General features: G+C 43.8%; 2 protein-coding genes across 3 annotated transcripts in view; one reads left to right on the plus strand and one right to left on the minus strand.

The window, feature by feature from the left end:
- Positions 1 to 323: 323 nt before the first annotated feature.
- Positions 324 to 9,487, plus strand: paqr3a (progestin and adipoQ receptor family member IIIa). The gene is made up of 8 exons (XM_026322375.1): positions 324 to 484; positions 1,157 to 1,391; positions 1,866 to 2,028; positions 2,953 to 3,108; positions 5,837 to 6,034; positions 7,017 to 7,107; positions 7,399 to 7,581; positions 7,768 to 9,487. Exons 1-7 carry the CDS (start codon positions 424 to 426, stop codon positions 7,539 to 7,541), a joined length of 1,047 nt encoding a protein of 348 aa, XP_026178160.1. The 5' UTR covers positions 324 to 423; the 3' UTR covers positions 7,542 to 7,581; positions 7,768 to 9,487.
- A 388-nt stretch (positions 9,488 to 9,875) lies between these two features.
- Positions 9,876 to 18,756, minus strand: part of bmp2k (BMP2 inducible kinase) — a 33,489-nt gene continuing 24,608 nt past the window's right edge. Inside the window, exons 13-16 of one of the 2 annotated variants that reach the window (XM_026320877.1) lie at positions 18,518 to 18,723; positions 18,066 to 18,232; positions 17,826 to 17,939; positions 9,876 to 12,032 (exon numbers count right to left, since the gene is read on the minus strand). In XM_026320877.1, the coding sequence (XP_026176662.1) occupies positions 10,624 to 12,032; positions 17,826 to 17,939; positions 18,066 to 18,232; positions 18,518 to 18,723 (1,896 nt within the window). In that variant the 3' untranslated portion in view covers positions 9,876 to 10,623. The remainder of the gene's footprint in view (positions 12,033 to 17,825; positions 17,940 to 18,065; positions 18,233 to 18,517; positions 18,724 to 18,756) is intronic. The other variant, XM_026320878.1, reaches the window with a different exon arrangement.

Here is an 18,756-nt window from a genome sequence, read left to right on the forward strand (position 1 = left end):
GATCATGGAATAACCAGGTCTAGTTTTTGGCACCAAAGCCAGAAATGTAAACATTGAACTCCTGTGCTATTCAGAATTATGTTATATTTTTTTTTCCTTTGTTGAAAACACTAAATGTAAAGATGTGTGTTATGGCTGCGTGTGGTTAAAACACTGTTTTGCTCTGTATTTATGAATATATAACTTTTGGTTGATAGTGAATTGGTTAAGGTCTATTTACTTTCTCTGCGGCTTTCAGTGGTTTCTCATGATCTTCTTCTGCGCAGTTAATGCAAACTTTAAATCTGGCTTTTTTTATTCAGGCGGTCCTTGGGCACGCGGAAGGGGGCCTTTGCTGATGACGTCGCTGGTGATTTGGAAGATGTAGCCGAAACTTGATAAACGTCGCGTTGTTTTTGTTGTGATGATAATATTTGTTTACAAATGCGTAGTACGTATTTTAAGCCACACAATGGCACGAACTGCACATATACCAAGTTAAAAGGTGAGTTTATTGTTAATTTGTTGGCTCTAAACAAAGCGGCTAGCCTCTAGCTAGCTACTTAGCCTGTTCGGACAGACCCGAGTCATTCGTCGCCAAACCGCCTTGAAAATTTAGCGGTTTTAAGGTTGATTTGGTTAACGATGCTTTGTATTACGTGATACGGCTGAAGTAAAAATGGTTTGTGGTTTATTTAGTTCTGTGGACATAAGCGGCTTATTAAATCACGGCTAAATAATTCACGAAGCGATGATACCAACCGTTATGTCAACAAAGTAAAGCGCTCCAGTTTACAGTGAACCTCAGGTCCATTGGCCGATTTTATGCTGTTGGGGAATAACTAGGATTGTTTCTGTTCTGGTCTATCGGTTATGTGTTAAATTAACATTTTGGATCCCAGGACACATTTAGAAAGTCTTGAAACGAATTACTGAATGGAGTTTGGTATTAGTTTTCTACATGAGGTTACGTGCGGGAAAGTGGCTGCACATTTGAAGCAAACGAGTAATGTTGGCTCTTTAATATGAGCTGATCTGGTTCCCTCCAGTCAGGTCACATGGAGCCACAGCCTTAGTAGGTTGGTCACTTGTTTTACCATAGCATGAATGAAATGTTTAATTAGACTGAATGTAAGGTGAAGCTTCACCTGGATCTGATTTGAGCCTGATCTCTCAGTTTCAGCACAGACTAAAACAGGCTCCTCTGGCCCAGCCATGCCGCAGAAGGTCCAGAAGAGCGCCCAGACTGCACACTACATTGAGCTGGGAGGTTACCATCAGTACTGGCCTGTGCTGGTGCCCCGAGGTATTAGACTGTACACCTACGAACAGATCCCAGTGTTTCTGAGGGAGAACCCCTATATCACAGATGGATACAGGGCCTACCTGCCCTCCAGACTCTGCATCAAAAGGTAAGACACGATGACCAGCAGTGCGTCAGTGTGTAGGATAGAATTAAATCCTTAATAATGTCTGAAATTATCAGTAGGTTCTTCTTAACTTCATAACTTCTTCTCTAATATTTGTAATATTCATCTCCAAAGGAGAAATTGTCTTTCTGGTGACCACTCCTTTGGCAAGTTAGTGCACATACTTGGCTGAGGGAGTTTTAATCAGCAGTCTGTTGCATGTTTCATATATTTCAACATATTTTTCTCCATGGCCTCAGTAGCTGATGTAAGGTGTGTCAGCCAGTTTCAGGAGCTAATTACACAGAATGAATTTCTTTGCCAAAATAATAGGGATTGACTTTCTGCATGTTCATACAGCATGAAGGTCTTTGAATAGAAATATTATGATTGATCTCAGTCTGAATAAAACGTAAATTTGGGAGGATGACATATTTAATCTAAGCGATGGTGTTAAAGTAAGTGAATCCTCTGCAGCCTCTTCATTCTGTCCAATGAGACGGTGAATATCTGGAGCCATCTGTTGGGCTTCCTGCTCTTCTTCTGCATCGGTGTGTACAACATGTCCTCGGTGCTGCCGGCCTTTGGTGCCTCCAGAGAGGACTACGTCATCTACTCCATAGGACTCTTCTGCTTCCAGGTACATGACCGAGTGCTTGACTTTACTTACAAATGTCTGCTTACCTTATCTTACACCTGGGTGGCTGTCAGCTGGAGCTACTTCCTGTGCCATTCTTAAAGCTGCTGTATTGATTTAGTCCATAGTGTCAATAAATCCCTCTGTATGGTGGACTATTATAAAACACAAAGCCCAGCACAATAACAGTGATTCTCCTCAGTCAGCTATTTCCAAATGTTGATGAACTTGTTTGGTCACATCTTTGTATCTAATAATCCGAAATTAATGAAGTCTATTCAGTGTAAAGACGAGAAAATGCGGTGACTAAGCCAGAGATGTCACATCGTGTTGATTCGTGAGTTTTTCATTCTTTAAATATAAGCAAGAGTCATTAGTCAGTGCTGTTAAAGCGTCATATTGAGAGTCCACACCTCTGTGCAATGTTTCACATTAGATATTATTTTCTCAAAGTTACAGATGTCATGTCTAAAAGTAAGTATTTATCAAATATAGTAAAATTAACTAAAATTCAACACCTGTTTTTTGAGGATTAATTGCAAAAACATTTCAAGTCTGTTTCTGTCAGCTTGACATTTAGTCGACTTTACTTGATGTGCTCCAGTCTCCTATCTGTGTAAACCAGTGTGCTAATCTCAGATTAGTGAAGTATCTTGGAAAATGCTTATATTCCAGCTCCATGAAGGACGTCAGACTTTATACAGACTCAAACAAATGAGGAGTAATGAGTCCAGCAGCTGGCTAACCCCAAAGCAAAATAAGGCTGTTTAAAAACATCAGAATTTAAAGTGAATAGTGCTGAAGACGGCTCTGGTTGACTCATTAGGACTTTTGTATTCGTCATCTTGTTTGCATGTCACATCTGTTGCTGCTCTAATGTGTGACCGTCGCCCTTTTCTGTCTCCTCCGGGTCCGACCCATCGTCAGCTGTGTATGCTGTGCTCGGTGGGGTACCACCTGTTCTGCTGCCACCGCTCGGAGAAGACCAGCCGCCGCTGGATGGCGCTGGATTATGCGGGTGTCTCCATTGGCATCCTGGGCTGCTACGTCCCCGGAGTCTTTTACACCTTCTACTGCAATAACGTAAGTTCATCCTGCAAGTTCTCTTCTCGTTTATCGTGATTTCAGATCTCTCATCTGCCTGTGATATCTCCACATTACAGTGTTGACAGTGTAACTGTGAAAATGAATCCCTCTGATCCCACGCAGCAGGAATAAAGCATAGATGTATAGTTTAGATATACGATAAACAATATGAGCACTACTATACAGAAATGAAGCATGAAAACATACAGGTAGAGAAAACTTTAAATTCATGAGTGAGGTCGAAGTTAAAGGCTTCATCATCTGAACCCTTCTATGCTGAAGCTGTGCACCACATCTGGAGCTACCTGGGAAAGGCTCTGTGATTCACCCCACTCCGCTTCACTTTGATTGGAAATGGCTTCTTGTCTGTGGGTTGTCGTTCAAAGCAGCAGATGACAAAGCCGACAAACTGCTGCAGTGTTTGAATCCCTGTTTCTATATATTCTCCCTGTTCTCACACTTACTGGGGGGGTTGAAATGTTTCAGGACTAGTGCCAAGAAGTAGGTTTCAATACGACACCAAAACAGTATGTTGTTTTTTAATAACTTTGCAAAATCTAAACATTTCCTGCATCGCCCTGTTTATAGATTTAAGCCTCGGAGTGTTAAAATGTGTGTAAAGACAAACAGACGAGATAAATTTGTCTTCCAAAAACGGTGCAAAGTAAAAAGTCAGACAACAAAAAAGTCTAATCAGACAAGATGCAGTGTTGGTTTTATCCTGATTCTTGGTTAAAGGGACGGTGATTTGTTATTTGCCCTTTTTAATCAGTTGAAGCTGGGGTGGTGGTTGACTGGGGCAGTTTGCTTCAGGTAGCAGTTTGTCATGGATGTAGTTGGGGAAGAGACGGTGAAGTCCTGACTTCAACATCGTGAGCTGTGGTTGGTTGTTTGTTTGTTTCTCGTGGCGCCGACTGCTGACATGAGGAAACTGGTGTCGGTGTCGGCTGAATCACTGAACACATTGGAGGTGTGGGCGTTTTTATCAAGCTGCTCTTCCAAGGGTCAAGACTGGACCTTTCAATGAAACTATCTGCTGAGACAAGAAGTCAACGAGATTATAGATTATAGATCTGAGCTACAGACACATCAGACCCTGCTGCTAATGTCAGTGATCAGAGAAGACGTGGGTTATTTTATTCTTGCCACACTGGCTCTTATCCATAGATAATATCTAGATAATGTAAATATGGTTGAGTGTGAGCGTCACCACACAGATCATCTCTTCAACATGTAACTACAATCCTCCCCAGAGGCTCTTTAGCTCCTTCAGCGTCCGCAGCCTTTGAGAAGCAGTAATTGAATAAAGCTGAAGCAGAGCTCACAGTCTGGCTCTGCTGATTGACTCATTGTTCTGGTGAATAAGCAGCATGACACCTTTGCCGCTCGCCGCTTGGAAAACAGCCTCTGATGACACAAGCCAGTTTCAGTTCCGTATTCCAGCCGCCCACCAACATGTTTTCTTTCCTCTGCTGTTTGCTTCTTCTTCTTTTTTTTTTTTTAAACTCCTGAAGTGTTTGGCTGAGCTCCGTACTCCTCGCTTTCCCCCGCATATTGGAAGCGCTGGGTTATTTTGCCCCCAGAACGCAGCTGAAATCTGCTCCAGCCCAAACCAGATGGCTGTGTTCACGGAGCGGTCCGTCACTCCTGTTCCCCACCATATGACGTTCGCAAGTCTGAGAGCCGTCTTAGCGAAGGGTCCCCCCGTCCTTGCCAAGACTGGGGCTCCGCTTCTGGGTGGCTCCACTCCTGTGGCAAGCCAAGTCCCTAAAGAAAACTGATTTTATATTTAGCCAGTCAAACGGGTGTCTCGTCAGAGTGTTTTAGAAATGCAGATCTGGAGGAGAGAACACGGTGTCTGCGAGGAGAAGAGCTTAAAAAATTTGGCTGGAGCCGAACGGGGCCTTGTTCCTGGTGCAAATTTATTCACTGTGAAATTCAGCAGGACTCGTCACATGAGGACGTGTGACTGGACGGAGGCCTGCATCCACACAAATGGACAGAAGGGACCGAAGACGAGGATGTCCACACTTCTTTACACTTAGAGAAGTTAAAATATCAAGTGCAGATATGAGGACCGACTTCACGTTTATGATGTGTACAACAACTAAAACAGTGGGGGAGCTTCTTAGCAGGAAGTCTGTTATATCTTTACATGCCAATGCAAAAACAAAAACGAAGTGTTTAATTTAAAAAGGACCATAAGCAGCAACTATTGCAGCAGAAAGTAATAAAAAACATGCTCAGCAGAAAATCTTTAGAAGTCAGAAGCTGGAAGAGCAAATCTTTGATCGACTGATACGTTTTTGTTCGAGTGCTGACTGCAGACCTTTGTCTAAATCGACTTTAAATTGTCTCTGCCCTTCATCTGCTTTCACAGGTTTATATGGAGCAGTGGCAGCTGTGTAAACACACTTAAACCCAATTGGTGTTAGATTGTGGCGTTTTGATTCTGCTGCCGCCTGTTTGTTAGTTTTAAAACATGAACCATCTGTTGAGTCATAAACATTTTAACCTTTTAAATGTCTCAAATTCATTTTCTTATGTGTCTGGAAGGTTTGAGTTGGTCTTTGACACTGAGTGTTTAAGTGTCGCTGTACATTTATTGAAGATTTAAGATGGTTTGTGTTTTGTTTTGTTTCCCAGGGACTGTTGTGTTGGATGTTGTGGTGTTTTTGTTTGTTTTGTTTGTGATCTGAGTTCCTGTGTGACTGTTTCTGTCCAGTACTGGCGGCAGGTGTACCTGGTGACGGTCCTGGCCATGATCCTGGCCGTGTTCTTCGCTCAGATCCACCCTCATTACCTCAGCAAGCAGTGGAAGCAGCTGCGCTCGCTCATCTTCTGCCTGGTGGTCGGATACGGCCTCGTCCCCACAGTCCACTGGATCTGCATCACTGGAGGCTTCTCCTCGGAGCTCGTCCAGGTGAGAACACTCCGCTGCTGCTCGGAGCTCACGGTGCAGCTGTGGCATTACTCGCTCCACATGTTGGCTGCATCATTCCAGTAATGGGGATAATGAGTGTCAGTGTCAGCAGGTCAGTCCAGTTATTGTCTGTCAGCTTGTCTCGGATGGAGTATATGTTTTTGTTTATGTGTAATATGGTGCAAAAATCACAACAAATGATTCTTAGGGGCAGCACGGTGGTTTAGTGGTTAGCACTGTTGCCTCACAGCAAGAAGGTTCCTGGTTTGAAACCCACCAGGGGCCTTTCTGTGTGGAGTCTGCATGTTCTCCCTGTGCTTGTGTGGGTTTTCTCCAGGTCCTCTGGTTTCCTCCCACAGTCCAAAAACATGTATGTCAGGTTGATTGGTGACTCTAAATTGCCCATAGGAGTGAGTGTGAGTGTGTGAGGTTGTTTGTCTCTATGTGGCCCTGTGATGGACTGGGGACCTGTCCAGGGTGGACCCCTGCCTTTCACCCAAAGAGAGCTGGGATGGGCTCCAGCAGGTCCCTGGGACCCTGGTTAGGACTAAGGGGGTACAGATGATGGGTGGATGGTTTTTAGGCTGCATTTGCATATTATGTAACTTTTCTAAAGTCTAGATTAAAACAATTTCATCCCAATCTTTTATCTGTAATAATTTCTAATTCGTTGTTTGGTGCGTAATCGTAAAGTTTATCATGCAGATGTTGATTATGCTGCTAAAATATTTTTACCATTTAATAACAGAATTTTAGAGATCATTGCCAGAAAAGTGCAGTAAAACAAAATCAGCCCTCATCAGGTTTGGTTTATTCTGAAATGGAGTATCTGTGACTCTAATGGCTGCACATCTGCTGCTCAGTTTGTGTCGCACAGTTTGGGCTTTTCTAAAAATGACTTCTAATAGTTTGTTGGGTGCAGCTGTCAGGTGATGTTGGTGTTTTGCAGTGACACTGTAAAATAAATGTTTTCTCTGTTCAGGCTTTTGTTCCTCGTGTCCTGGGGATGTACTTCATCGCTGCATTAGCTCTTATCTTCTACGTTTCAAAGGTTCCTGAACGCTACTTCCCAGGTGAGACCACTCTCTGTGTTCCTGTTACTCTTTCACCTTAATCTGGAATTATGGAGATTACAGCTCCATGGATTGTCACAGATAGTGTAATAAAACTGACTAGTTAAATGTGTAAAAGCCTTGAAACCTTTAAAGTAGAGAAATTTAAATGATTTTTGGATTTTTTATTTCTTTTTAAACAAACTCATCTGCACATATGTCAGTATGGCGCCCCCTAGGGGTCATGGGATAGAAAATACTGGTTGTTTGTTGATGTGTTTCACCTGCTGCTCGTCTGTGGTGATGCTGCAGGTCAGCTGAACTACCTGGGCTCCAGTCACCAGGTGTGGCATGTGCTGCTGGTGCTGATGTTTTACTGGTGGCATCAGTCGTCAGGCTTCATCATGGCGTACCGACACAGCCAGCCCTGCCCTGACGCTCCCCAACACGCCTAGGACGCTGCTCGGCATGCTGGGAGCCCCGGTGCTTTGAAACGTGAGGAAAAGTTTTCTGTCTGTCACAGGTTCACAGTTTGTCAGATATTCTGTGATAAACGTATAGATGAGGTTAATAGGACAGTTTTCATGTGTGTGTCTGGGTGAGATTTGATCATAGTGTTTTTTTTTTTTTGGTTTTTTTTTTAATCATTTCTTGTTGTGTGAACCGTTTGTGTGTCTTTAGGTTGGTCCAGCAGGACGCCAGGCACACCTCACACGACGGAGGAAACATCAGTGAGGTGACAGTGTTGTTTATTTTTAACAGTCTCACTGGCTGAAACAGTTTTTACCAGATTGTCACCAACCCAACTGCTCTGAGCTCAGACTGACACGACTGCAGATCCCTCAGGCTCTAAGAAACCTAAAATCAGATAAACCCAGAAAAACAAAAAAAAAAGATTCCAAGTTTGGCAAGTAGCATTTTTTTAAATAGAAGATCCCACATCTTTCTTGAAGTGCCTGTAAATAAAACATCATGTAGCTCAAATTTAATTTGGCTCGTTTAATTCCCAAATCTTCCACTTCAGCATTACATTATTTATGCTCAGAGCATTAAATCATTTCTCCTGGATTTCTTTTCCTTCCTAGAGAGTCTGCTTGGTGCCGCCTCTTGGTAAAACTGAGACACACTAACGAAAACAAGAAAGAGCCAGTGTTGTTTTACTACAACGAATGTTTCGATAGAAAAACCAAAGACTCGAACTAAATTTTGTCTTATTTGTCAGATTTTCATTCTTGTCCTTTAAAGTCAAACGTGTTTTCAGTCAGTGTTCAGCTCTGTAGGACTAAGGCTGCAGAGCTGAACACGTTCCCTGCTGTCGAGCTGCAGTTGCAAGGGAAGAAATGAGTGAGTGCAGTTTCTTAACGAAAGGCCGATAAAGGTGTTAGTGAAACGTCTGTACAAATAAATAGTTAAATCCCTGTTCAGTCAAAGATGCTATTGAAAGGTAGAGCTGATCATGTGGAAATGGGCACAGTGGTGTTTTTGATGGAAGCTCTGGTTTTAGTGAACAGGTGGTTCATATTCCAGCTTCTCTACACTGCATCGCTTTTCTGCTGCAGGTTTACACTTCGACTCTGCTGCTGCTGTAAAATAACTACAGCTACATGTTGGAGCCTGTGGTGAGTCTTCCTGAGCCTGGTTTTGTTTTCGTCCATCACACACACACACACACACACACACACACACACAAAAACCTCGCTGATGTTGATGCTTCCGTACGTTCTGTTGCTGTTTCTGTTTAATTAATATTTAAACTGGTCCTGGGTTTGTTTGTTCCAGCTCACAGGCCACAACCCAAAAAAAAAAAAGTCGTCACACTGTCAAATTAACAGCATTGAGGAAAATGTATGGAAGCGTGAACATCAGCGCGGTGTGTGTGTGTGTGTGTGTGTGAGATGGACGAAATACAAAAAGAGACTGTGGTGTGGAGGCTGAGAACCAGAGATGAGCTCAGTGTGTCAGAGGAAACTGGTTTAGGGTGATGTGCAATTACAGGTCAGATGTTCTTTTGTGCTTCAAGGGCTTCATTCCAAAATCAACAGACCTGTGTCAGAGAGACGTCGCCTTAACAGCAAACTAACGATTCTCTTAAGTGTCTTGTAAGAAACAGCCTGAATGGTCTTAATCGTACATGAGTCCAGGTCCGTCAGCGTTTCTGCTGCAGCTCTAACAGGTGGGCTCTGTCTCATTTTGGAATGAAACTCGTTTTGTTTTGGTTTGTTTTGAGGTGCAACAAATGTTCTCCAGCGTTGTCATTTCTAATAGTGTATTTAAATTATTATGAACGTGCTCTGTGCTGTCTGTCTTCAGTGAAATGTAAGAAACATTTTGTATCAGGACTTTTCATACACGAGCAAACAAAACTGATGAACTTGACTAAATAAAATTAACCGTGTACTGATCTGTGTCTGTAAATATGACTTACCTTTTACTTCCACCTCAACCTGCACTGACACACAGCTTTGTTTTTGTTGCAGCAAACAGCAGCAGCACATTTTAAGGCTGTGGACTTAATGATAAACCTGGTTGACCTGAACCATTACAGAGTCAGTCTAGTGATGCTCAGTATTTTTATAAATGTCAACAAATCCCATGAAAAGACCAAAAGACCAACATCTCCAGCTCCTGCTGTTGGTTCTGGTCTTTCCATGGCATCCGACAAAAACAACAGGAAGCCTCAACGTTTACTTTATGCTTAAGAACAAATGAGACTCGTCCTCTCAGCTGTTCTTAAACTGTGACCGTGTTGAGAAAACAAAACAGTGTCAAAGTTCTCAGACCAGTGATCAGATGTGGTTTTGCCTTTTATTCCTTATTTCTAACAGTATGTGTTGAATTGTAACTTCATAAAAAATGAACAGTACTTACATGTTTACTGCTAAAAGAAAACAGTTAAGAGCCTAAATTTAAAACTGTCGATGAACAGAGACTTTTTTTTAAAGGAAGTACATTAAATTCAATCCCTTCTATTATTCCAAGTGTAACACAATTCAAATCACAGCCGCGTAACATCTACTGTGAGCTAATGCATAGAGAAAGGTCTAGTAAGGATAAAACCGAGTGGTTAAGGTCGACTCCCAAACGATTCCACTGACGCCGAAGGTCATCACACTCGACCAGCTGCGTCGTGGTTTCTGAGGTACTGTGCAGCAAGGCAGGGCCGAGCTCAGGTAAGGCTTCATGGTGCTAAAAAATAAAAAAACAAAACATACTGGTAGATCAGAAGGCGAAGCGTAAAAAGCTTTTTGCAGCGAGTCAAACATCAAGCTTGTAATCACAGCACGACTTTCTGTTTCTTCTGTGTAAACGTCCTGGTTTGTGTTAAGATGCAGCATAAAAGGCTCCTCAGCTGAAAGATATGTGGAACCATCACTCGCACTCCACAGGATTTAGGTCCGTTATTCAGAGATGTAAGAAAATGTTCTTAAAAAAAAAAGATGTTGGGACATTGTTAGCTTGTGACTGGCTGAAAATGAGCCCAAACCTACAAAAGCTAAGGGGTTAACAGCATCTGAGAGAGTGGGAAGACCGGAAAGGTCACTGCTTCGAGGGAAAAGGTGCTGCTCCGAACGGGTCAAGCTCCACCGGTGCTGAAGGCGGCGTCTGCTGAGGTCCACTGTGGATGACCACTTCTGTGAAAGGCACCGCCCCGAAATCATCCATGGTTTTGCTCTCTCCAAGAGAACCCGTCCAAGATTTGCCATTGGCCGTGCCCACGTCGCTCTTTCCGTCACCGAGACCTGGATACTGGCCGTGTCGGCTGCCATCTGGAGGATGGAAAGGCTTGGCTCCAAACGGGTCTAGAAGGGTCTCGTCCACCGGCAGAGAAGCTCCTTTGTCTTTGCCTTCAGCCATGGTTATATCGACGCTGATGTTCTCTTTAGAGTCGGACGTGCTGAGGAACTCGTTGCTGCTCTGCGAGTCCCTGCGGCCGACCTTCTTGTGTCTGCGGACTCGCTCAGGTGTGCGATAAGTTGGCTTGTTGGTCTTGCGGCCCGCGGTTGGTGTGCTGTGGTGCCGTTTGCCATTGCTGCCGCCCGCCGTGGCCTCCTGCTTGGTTTTTCTCTGGCGTGATGACAGTTTCTGGAGGCTGCGCTGCTTCAGCCTCTGTTGCTGAGGACTCGTCGATTCGTCATAAGACGGTCGGAAGATATCTTCTGCGCTTCTAGATGTGGTTGGAGGCCCCGCAGTGGGACCCGGCTGGAAGGGAGAGAAGCCGAAAACGTCAATACCCTCTGGGGAAACAGGCGGCGTTTGGCCCATGGGGACATCGCTGACACTCTTGCCTGACTTGGAGAGATTCCGGTTGAACGGTGCTTTGGTGAAAACATCAAACTCGTCGGCAGCTTGCTGCTCATGGCTGACTTGCCTGAAAGGTGCTTTGGCAAAGATGTCCGAACTTTCAGAAGGTGCAACAGGTGAGGCTCCTCCGAGGAAAGGAACAGCACCAAAAACATCCACGGCCTTCACAGCACCGCTCGCTCCGTTGGGTGACTCAGGAGGGGTGATCGGGGTCATGCCAGAATCTCCTTGAGGACTCCTCCTGGTAGTAGCTGCTTTAGTGGACAGAGCTTTCTTGGAGCGGGTCTTGACCCTTCTGGGATCATAGTCTGAGTCAGAACTGTGCTTGTCTTCGTCGTCCTCGCCCTCTTCTTCAGAGTCCATCAGCAGAGGCCTCTGTCCTAAATTCTCTGGCTCAGTGTCATCGCCGTGCTCACTGTTGAGGGCTTCATCCTCCTCCGGCTCTTCATCCTCGCTGCTTTTTGGGGAAGGAGGGTCCGACTCAAAGTCGCTCTCGGACTCTTCACCCGGTCTGCAGTTACTCTTCCTGCCTGGTTTGTGCTCCTTGGGCGTCTCCGGTGGCTGCAGGTCCTGAGCGGTGGTTGAGACAGCAGCAGGAACCCCGACCTCCTCGTTGGTCTGCTCAGTGTTTGTCACATTGGTCCCTGTAGGAACAAACCAAGACGGGAGTCATAAAAATAAAACCATTTGTCTTTCATTTCCAAGATTCTTGTGAACGTGCATTTTAAGTTTAACCTCAGACCCTTCCAGATGTTTTAAAGTTTGATTATCTCAGTTTTGTTTTCATTTCCTAACGATAGTCTCTCTGACCTCTGAACTCAGGATTACATTTGGATTTACACAAGTCCACAAATACAAATCCCAACAGTGTGTCTAATACTGAAGCAGACGGGGCTACGACAGAATCACAGAACTCAATATGGTCCAAAAGCGGCTTCTGTACTTCGGCCCTGCCATAAGAGGAGCAGGCTCAGGGGCAGAAGAAATGACGCCCGGTGTTTTCAAGATTCACAGAATTGCTTTTTAAAATTCAAATCTCCTGTTGAGAAGATTTAAGCTGTCGCCGCTTTCAGAAAAATAAAGCTTTGTTTTCTAATTGCCATTCCTTCTATGTTTCTATAAATTCTTACGCACATTTGGCATTTGATGGAAAATTTGTGCCTCGTGTAAATTTATTTCCAAGAGATTTGCATAATGGCAACTTAGAAATTAGCCTAATTAGCAAGTGGACAGTCTCCAATTATATTGAAAATAAATTGTGCCATACACAAAGAGCCAATTTATTGTTCCCTATTAGAGGAAGCTCTACAGTAGAGAACAGAAAAAAGACCCCCTGCTGTGAACACAAAAAAGGAAGCCTCACCACGTCTTCAACCATCCAAACTGGCAGGACATGATGACAGATTAGCCAAAAGCTTTGTGGCTCAGAAATGAAACGAGGCAGCAATAAAAGATATAAAGTCTGGAATAAAATATATTAATGCAGGAAACCTGAGGTGCTCTGCATCTGGACCCTCGTTACAAAGGTCTTCACCTCTGGGCGAGACAACCTCCCTAAACAACAGAAACATCTTGAACCACGGGAGACGTCAGACTGACACATTTGTTCTGTCAGGGCTCCTTTGGGAGAAGCTCAGGGATTACACGCTGCGCCTGATCTCTTCAAGACACAAATAAGTGGTGAACACAGGCATGTGATTGTTCTCTTGTCGGATGGAAGATAAAATCTGTTAGAAGCGTCTGACAGCGGGCACAATCTCTTCTACCGAGGCCAGACTGAGCTGCTGAAGCTGCAGGGAGGCGAAAGTCTACGAGACGGAGGACTGAACCAAGAGGTTCCTGAAAACCATCGAATGCTCATTTCACCTTGGACCAAACGGCCTCGTTCACAGTCAAACAATATAATTTAGTTAAAAAAAATAAAGCTCCTACCAAGGGTTAAAATAATTAGTGCTGATTAAATAGATTTAATAATTTGTTTGATCTTGATCTTTTCAAATTCAGGATTTGCCGATTTCTAAATCAAAACTAGTCTGACACTTTGTAAAAACATTTTGCAGAAACAGTCTTTATCTAATTACAGGCCCTGGTGTCTGGAAATCAGCCTGAATCAGTTTTATTTTAAAAAATAAAACCTACCCCATCAAATCCAGTCCAGCTCTACAAGCTGCTGCTTCTGTTTGAGAAAACTGTTCTGCCATTTTCTCTCCCACCTCTCACTTGCTCTCACAGCGGAAAAGATTTTATTTTAGAGACATTTATTAGAGAAACTGTGCAGACTGACGTTGCTGTTTTTTTCTATTTTTACAGAGAAACTTCAAGAAAAATTAAAAACTAAAAGGGTCAAACGACGACTGATCTGTAAAAATGCAAATGAGCCCAGTGTGAAAACGTTAAAACCAGAGACAAGTTGTGTCGACTGAACCTTGAATAACCGGATTAGATCATATATGAATAAACCTAATAATAGGAATAATTAATTTAATTCTACTGTGCATTTTAAATTAAAAAATATTATAGGGAACATTTTCAAGAAAAGGTTTAATACTACTACTGGAAAGAAAAGACTATTGTCTGTTGAATCAATCTAATAAATAATTGTTTAAACACTGTAGTGATATTTTAAAATATGATTTCTTTCCTCCAAGGCTTTGTCAGTGATTTGCTGTATAATTTTCATTATAGGTGATTTGACAGATCTGCATTAAATGTTAAAAACAGACCTGTGATGCTTCTGTCATTAAAACTGAAACAATAAGGAACAGCCTGAAATCAACACATAAATTAAAAGGGCATCAAACAAGTCGTCATCTGTCGCTGAGAATAAACAGGCACAGAACACACACATTTCACACACACACACATTTCACACACACGTTTGTTTTGCTGCTGCACAGTGTGTTAACCCTGCTGAGATCTGATTGGACGACAGAGTAAAAACAGCCATGTTAACATCAGGAACATCTTGCTCTCAGTGCGCTGGTGGAGAACCGAACCTGTCCAGTACCTTACAGAGCTACAAAAAAGGAACCAAGGTTTATTTTGATTTAGAACGTGTTTTTTTATTTATCAGAAATACATTCACACAATATGATACAGGACTTTTTTTAAATTTTTTTTTTTTTTTTTTTTTTTACATAGTCTGCTGCAAAAACAAGGTGTGTGTAAGACAACTTACTGACCTATAGGCTGTGTGCTCTCTCTGCAGGAGCGGTACCAGGAGCTGCTGATATTTCAGACAACTAAAAATTGTTCCAACACTTCTGATTAAAATAAGACATTTTAGTGGTCTGATCTGAGGCCTCTGACGTCTCAGCAAGATGTCATGCTGATAAAAATGTTTAAAAAGGGGGAAACCACACCCCGAGGCAGAGGAAGAAAAAAAAAAAGCACAGAGAACTTAGACATGTAAACAATATATAACAGCATAATCAGTGTGTGTGTTTGTTCATCCCACAGATTCGGGGACGGCTCCTCTCACTTTAGAAGAGAAAGTGCAGTTAATGGCTCTTTTTGGCTCTGACGGTTGTGTCCAGACTAATAATCCATCCACCAGTACACACGAACAAGATGTTTCTGAGCATGGCTGTCTTAACTGAATGAACAATGGAGACGAGCAAAGCAAATGATGAAAGGCCCAGGAACAGCGAGCGGCGACATGAGTGGAAACATGAAGCATCAGGCAACAGCAGCTGTGAACTTACCTTCAGCTAAACACGCTAAAGCCTTTGTACAGCGAAGCTTATGATTCATGTCTGCATGGATGACGGAGATGGTTCACTCTCACTTGCTGCTCTGAGGCGGAATAACAGCAGCACAGCGAGGATTAAACATACAGCCCTTTAGGATTGTATGGATTAAATCATAAAAATAAATCAAAACCTTCACAATTCAGGCAGATTTTCTCAGCACGACCACGTTTACACGACTGCACCTGCGTGTCAGATTAACGCTGCTAAAGTCAGGGAATAACTGGCTTCTCCTTCTACCTCAACCACAACTATCATTTAATTACCCGCCAGGTTTCACTTCTTTCCTTTAACTGAACTGAGAAGAACATGCTGCCCAGCTCAGTCAGGAACCTTTTCATTCTTTAGTTGCAGCTTCCTTTGAATCGGTGTGGGGGGGGGGGGGGGGGGGGGGGATGCTCCTTCGGCTTCGTCGGTCGTCAGTATAAAAGCCACATGAAGGCACTTTGTATCTAGAGACAGGAAGCCAAGCAGCTTCACTGCCCGTCTTATAGTCTCTGTCTCTTTAAAGTCCTGTGGAACATGGTGCAGTCTGCAGACACGCGTCACTGTCTGACCCACAGAGGCTTTACCTGCCACTGCTCAGAGGCAAAGCTGCTGTGCACTGGTCCAGTTAACCTTTCTGTCAAGTCCAGGGTGTAGGACCCGTTAGTATGTTCTAAACTATTCGAGAGGATGGAGGGTTTGAATAGATCAAGTAAAGCGTCTGTGTCAACAGCTGATTAAACCCTGCACACAAAACAAAAACTGATCCATGCTGACTAAGAAAAATTAAACCAAACACTCAGAACTGAAATAAGCAACTGACACATGAAACTAAAAGGCTGATCAAAAATGTGTAGTACATTTTTTTTTTCCATGCCAGCCTGTAGGAATGAGACCAGGACCCGACGACGGGGGTCTTTCTTTGACCGTTAACAAAAAAGTCCCTTCAACCTGTTTGGTTTCTCTTGTTTTTTTTTTTGGTTTTGGCCTTTGAGCCGATTTTACTTTAAATGCAGTTTTAACATCGATTAAGTACCAAGTGAAGACAAGGAAATACTTCCACACTGACATTCAAGTGCTTAGAGTTATATTGCATCCTCATCTTCTCACACTCTGAACTGAAGCCACTGCACTTGCATTAAAACCAGCACGTTTAACTCACTGTCAGAAAGAAAGAAAGAAACAACAGCTAGTCTCTCACCCTCCTCTAGAAAACATCTAAGTGTCGTTAAATATAATCTGAGTTACAAACAGCGTTTCTAAACTGCCTATCAAAACAGTAACCAGTTCACATCGAAGGAGCAGGAAGAGACAGAGGCACAGAAGCTTATTGCTGCCACTGATGTGATGAACGGAGGAAATACTGCACCGACACTCACGCCGTTGTGTCGAGGCTAAGATCCGGGTCAGGGTTACACCACATGCAGTATATGGCTGGTTAGTGAAGCCAAATGACGACTAGTGATCAGGATATGTTAGAGCGAACAGTGCACTGTCAACGAGGACATTTGAGGCTTCGTCCCAGCAATTTAAACAAACAAAAACCAAAACCAAACTAGCAACTGTGAGGAATCGTTGCATCTCAGCATCAAAAGGCCCAAGACAGTCAAGTTTTTATGTAAACAAAAGGCTTTGGAAGTTCAGCTGCTCTTATTTTGACCTCACCTTAATCGTACCAGGTCTGCAACCAGGGCCGAGTGATGCTGGGGTGAAACCAGTGAGTGGACTGGGCACTGTGGGTTGTAATTAGGACTCACTGGAAACAGGGTGAGACTGAAGTGGCTAATACAAGAAGCTTTGTGCAGAATTTAACACTTCACCTCTGGAATAAAGCAAAACGCAATTTAAAACATCCATAAAAAGAGGTCAACTGCTGTGGCCTTAAGATCGGTGTGTTTTTATTTTAATTAACGTAATAGTTTCACTAATGAAACTCTCTATGTGCTAATTGTGTTAAACAGATAATTACGGTCTATGGAAGCTATGGCTGATATGTCGACATCACTCAGTCCTGGTTGGGACCAGCCATGTTTTGTGTTTTCACACCGACGCTGTCACTTCAGCCTCGTTATGTTGCTATTGCTTTCACTGTCGATGGGACTGTCCTAGTCGGACACACTGAGTCGGAAGTTTTTGCTTTTCACCATCGTTTTTTTTATGCACTGGGAAAAAAAACAACATTATTTTATGCAAAGTGCCTCCCCATGAGCGGATACATTTTTAGCCCCCCCATGTATTAGTGCCTTGCTCCACATGCTTTGATTTACACCAGGAAATTCACCCCAAGCCCTGGAAGAGTTAGTGCCCTGCTCCACACCCACTGAGCCACAGGGGAGAATCAACACTTCCAGCTGACTTGCATAAATGTTTGTTAGAGCAGGGCAGTAAGAAATAGTCACCACCCAGCCCAGAATAAGACGCCAGAGCGGACCGGGCGAATTAAGAAAATGTTTTATCCTGACTCACTGTGACCTCACCTGTGACGCGGCTCAGAGCAGGAACCTCGACTCGCCTTTTCACTACGTTTAATACTGACAACAGAAGCACTGCTAATCTGGAAAGTCTGACTGATCATTGGTTATAAATGCCCCACTGTGGGGTCTGCGTGGTGCAGGCGCTCCTGAGTGGAAGAGCAGCACTGGAAAGGGGGCAGGTGGCTCCACAGTGTTGGGTCCTCACGGTAGAGACTCCTCTAAGACTTGCCTGCGTTGGCCACAAACGGGACTGAGCCGAACAGGTCCTCTGGTGGGAGGGGCTTGGCAGTGGACGCAGCAGGTCGGTCCGTTTCCGCGCTGGTTGTTCTCTCCACTGGCTTTTCTGTAGGCGGGTGGGAAGAGACTTAGATCATCTGCAGCTATGACACCTGGGTAACTTCTGAGAGTCTTAAGAGATGAACGGAACAGGCGGTGTCAATATTTACAAAGAGAAGAAAAGGTCACTTGCTTGCTCGGAGCATGTCAAACTCCCGGTCAATCAGCTCCTCCTCGGTCATCTTGGAGAAGTTGTCCTCTCCAAAAGGATTCCATCCCGACATGTCGGGGGGGTTACTAACTGAACTGTTGCAGCTCTGTGAGGGCAGGGCGACTCCATCTGAGGCAAGCAGAGGGTTTCTAGAGTAAAGGGGGGCCAAGAAAACACCACGTTACAGTTGGGATTTACTACTGCACACAGCTCTGACACTGGACTGTAGGGAAAACCAAAAACCCAGAGCAGACGTGACAGATTAGATCGGTTTTATTTGCTCTCTGGATAAAAACCTGCTCTCTAAGAAGCAAACGTTCAGAAAACAAACTGAAATCATTATTATTCAGAACATTTAACGTGAAACTATTTTAAACTGATCTATCAATTATTGGTTCTGAAGGTAGAATAAACACTTTTGAACAGGACATTACCTGGGGTTAATGTATGACGGATCCACAGGTGAAGGTCCTCCTATCGTACCAGTTCCAGCTCCAGGTCCAGCTGTGGGTGTGGTCGCGTTATAGGAACCCAGGGGGATCTGGAACTCCAGAGGGGAGGACATGTAGGGGAGAGGCTGCTGAGCAGGATGAGGCTGATGTGGATGCTGCTGGACAAGGGCCTGCTGGTACTGCTGCAGCTGTTAGGGAGGGAAGAGAGGGAGAAGAGGGGG

The sequence above is a fragment of the Mastacembelus armatus genome, chromosome 9, assembly GCF_900324485.2.
Source record: "Mastacembelus armatus chromosome 9, fMasArm1.2, whole genome shotgun sequence".
Classification (NCBI taxonomy): Eukaryota; Metazoa; Chordata; class Actinopteri; order Synbranchiformes; family Mastacembelidae; genus Mastacembelus; species Mastacembelus armatus.

Excerpts from the sequence above, each read along its gene's own strand:
- paqr3a (XM_026322375.1), top strand. The coding sequence starts at position 424 with ATGCGTAGTACGTATTTTAAGCCACACAATGGCACGAACTGCACATAT. Across the intron at positions 3,109-5,836 it reads ACACCTTCTACTGCAATAAC|TACTGGCGGCAGGTGTACCT; the intron begins GTAAGTTCATCC and ends GTTTCTGTCCAG. Across the intron at positions 6,035-7,016 it reads TCTCCTCGGAGCTCGTCCAG|GCTTTTGTTCCTCGTGTCCT; the intron begins GTGAGAACACTC and ends TTCTCTGTTCAG.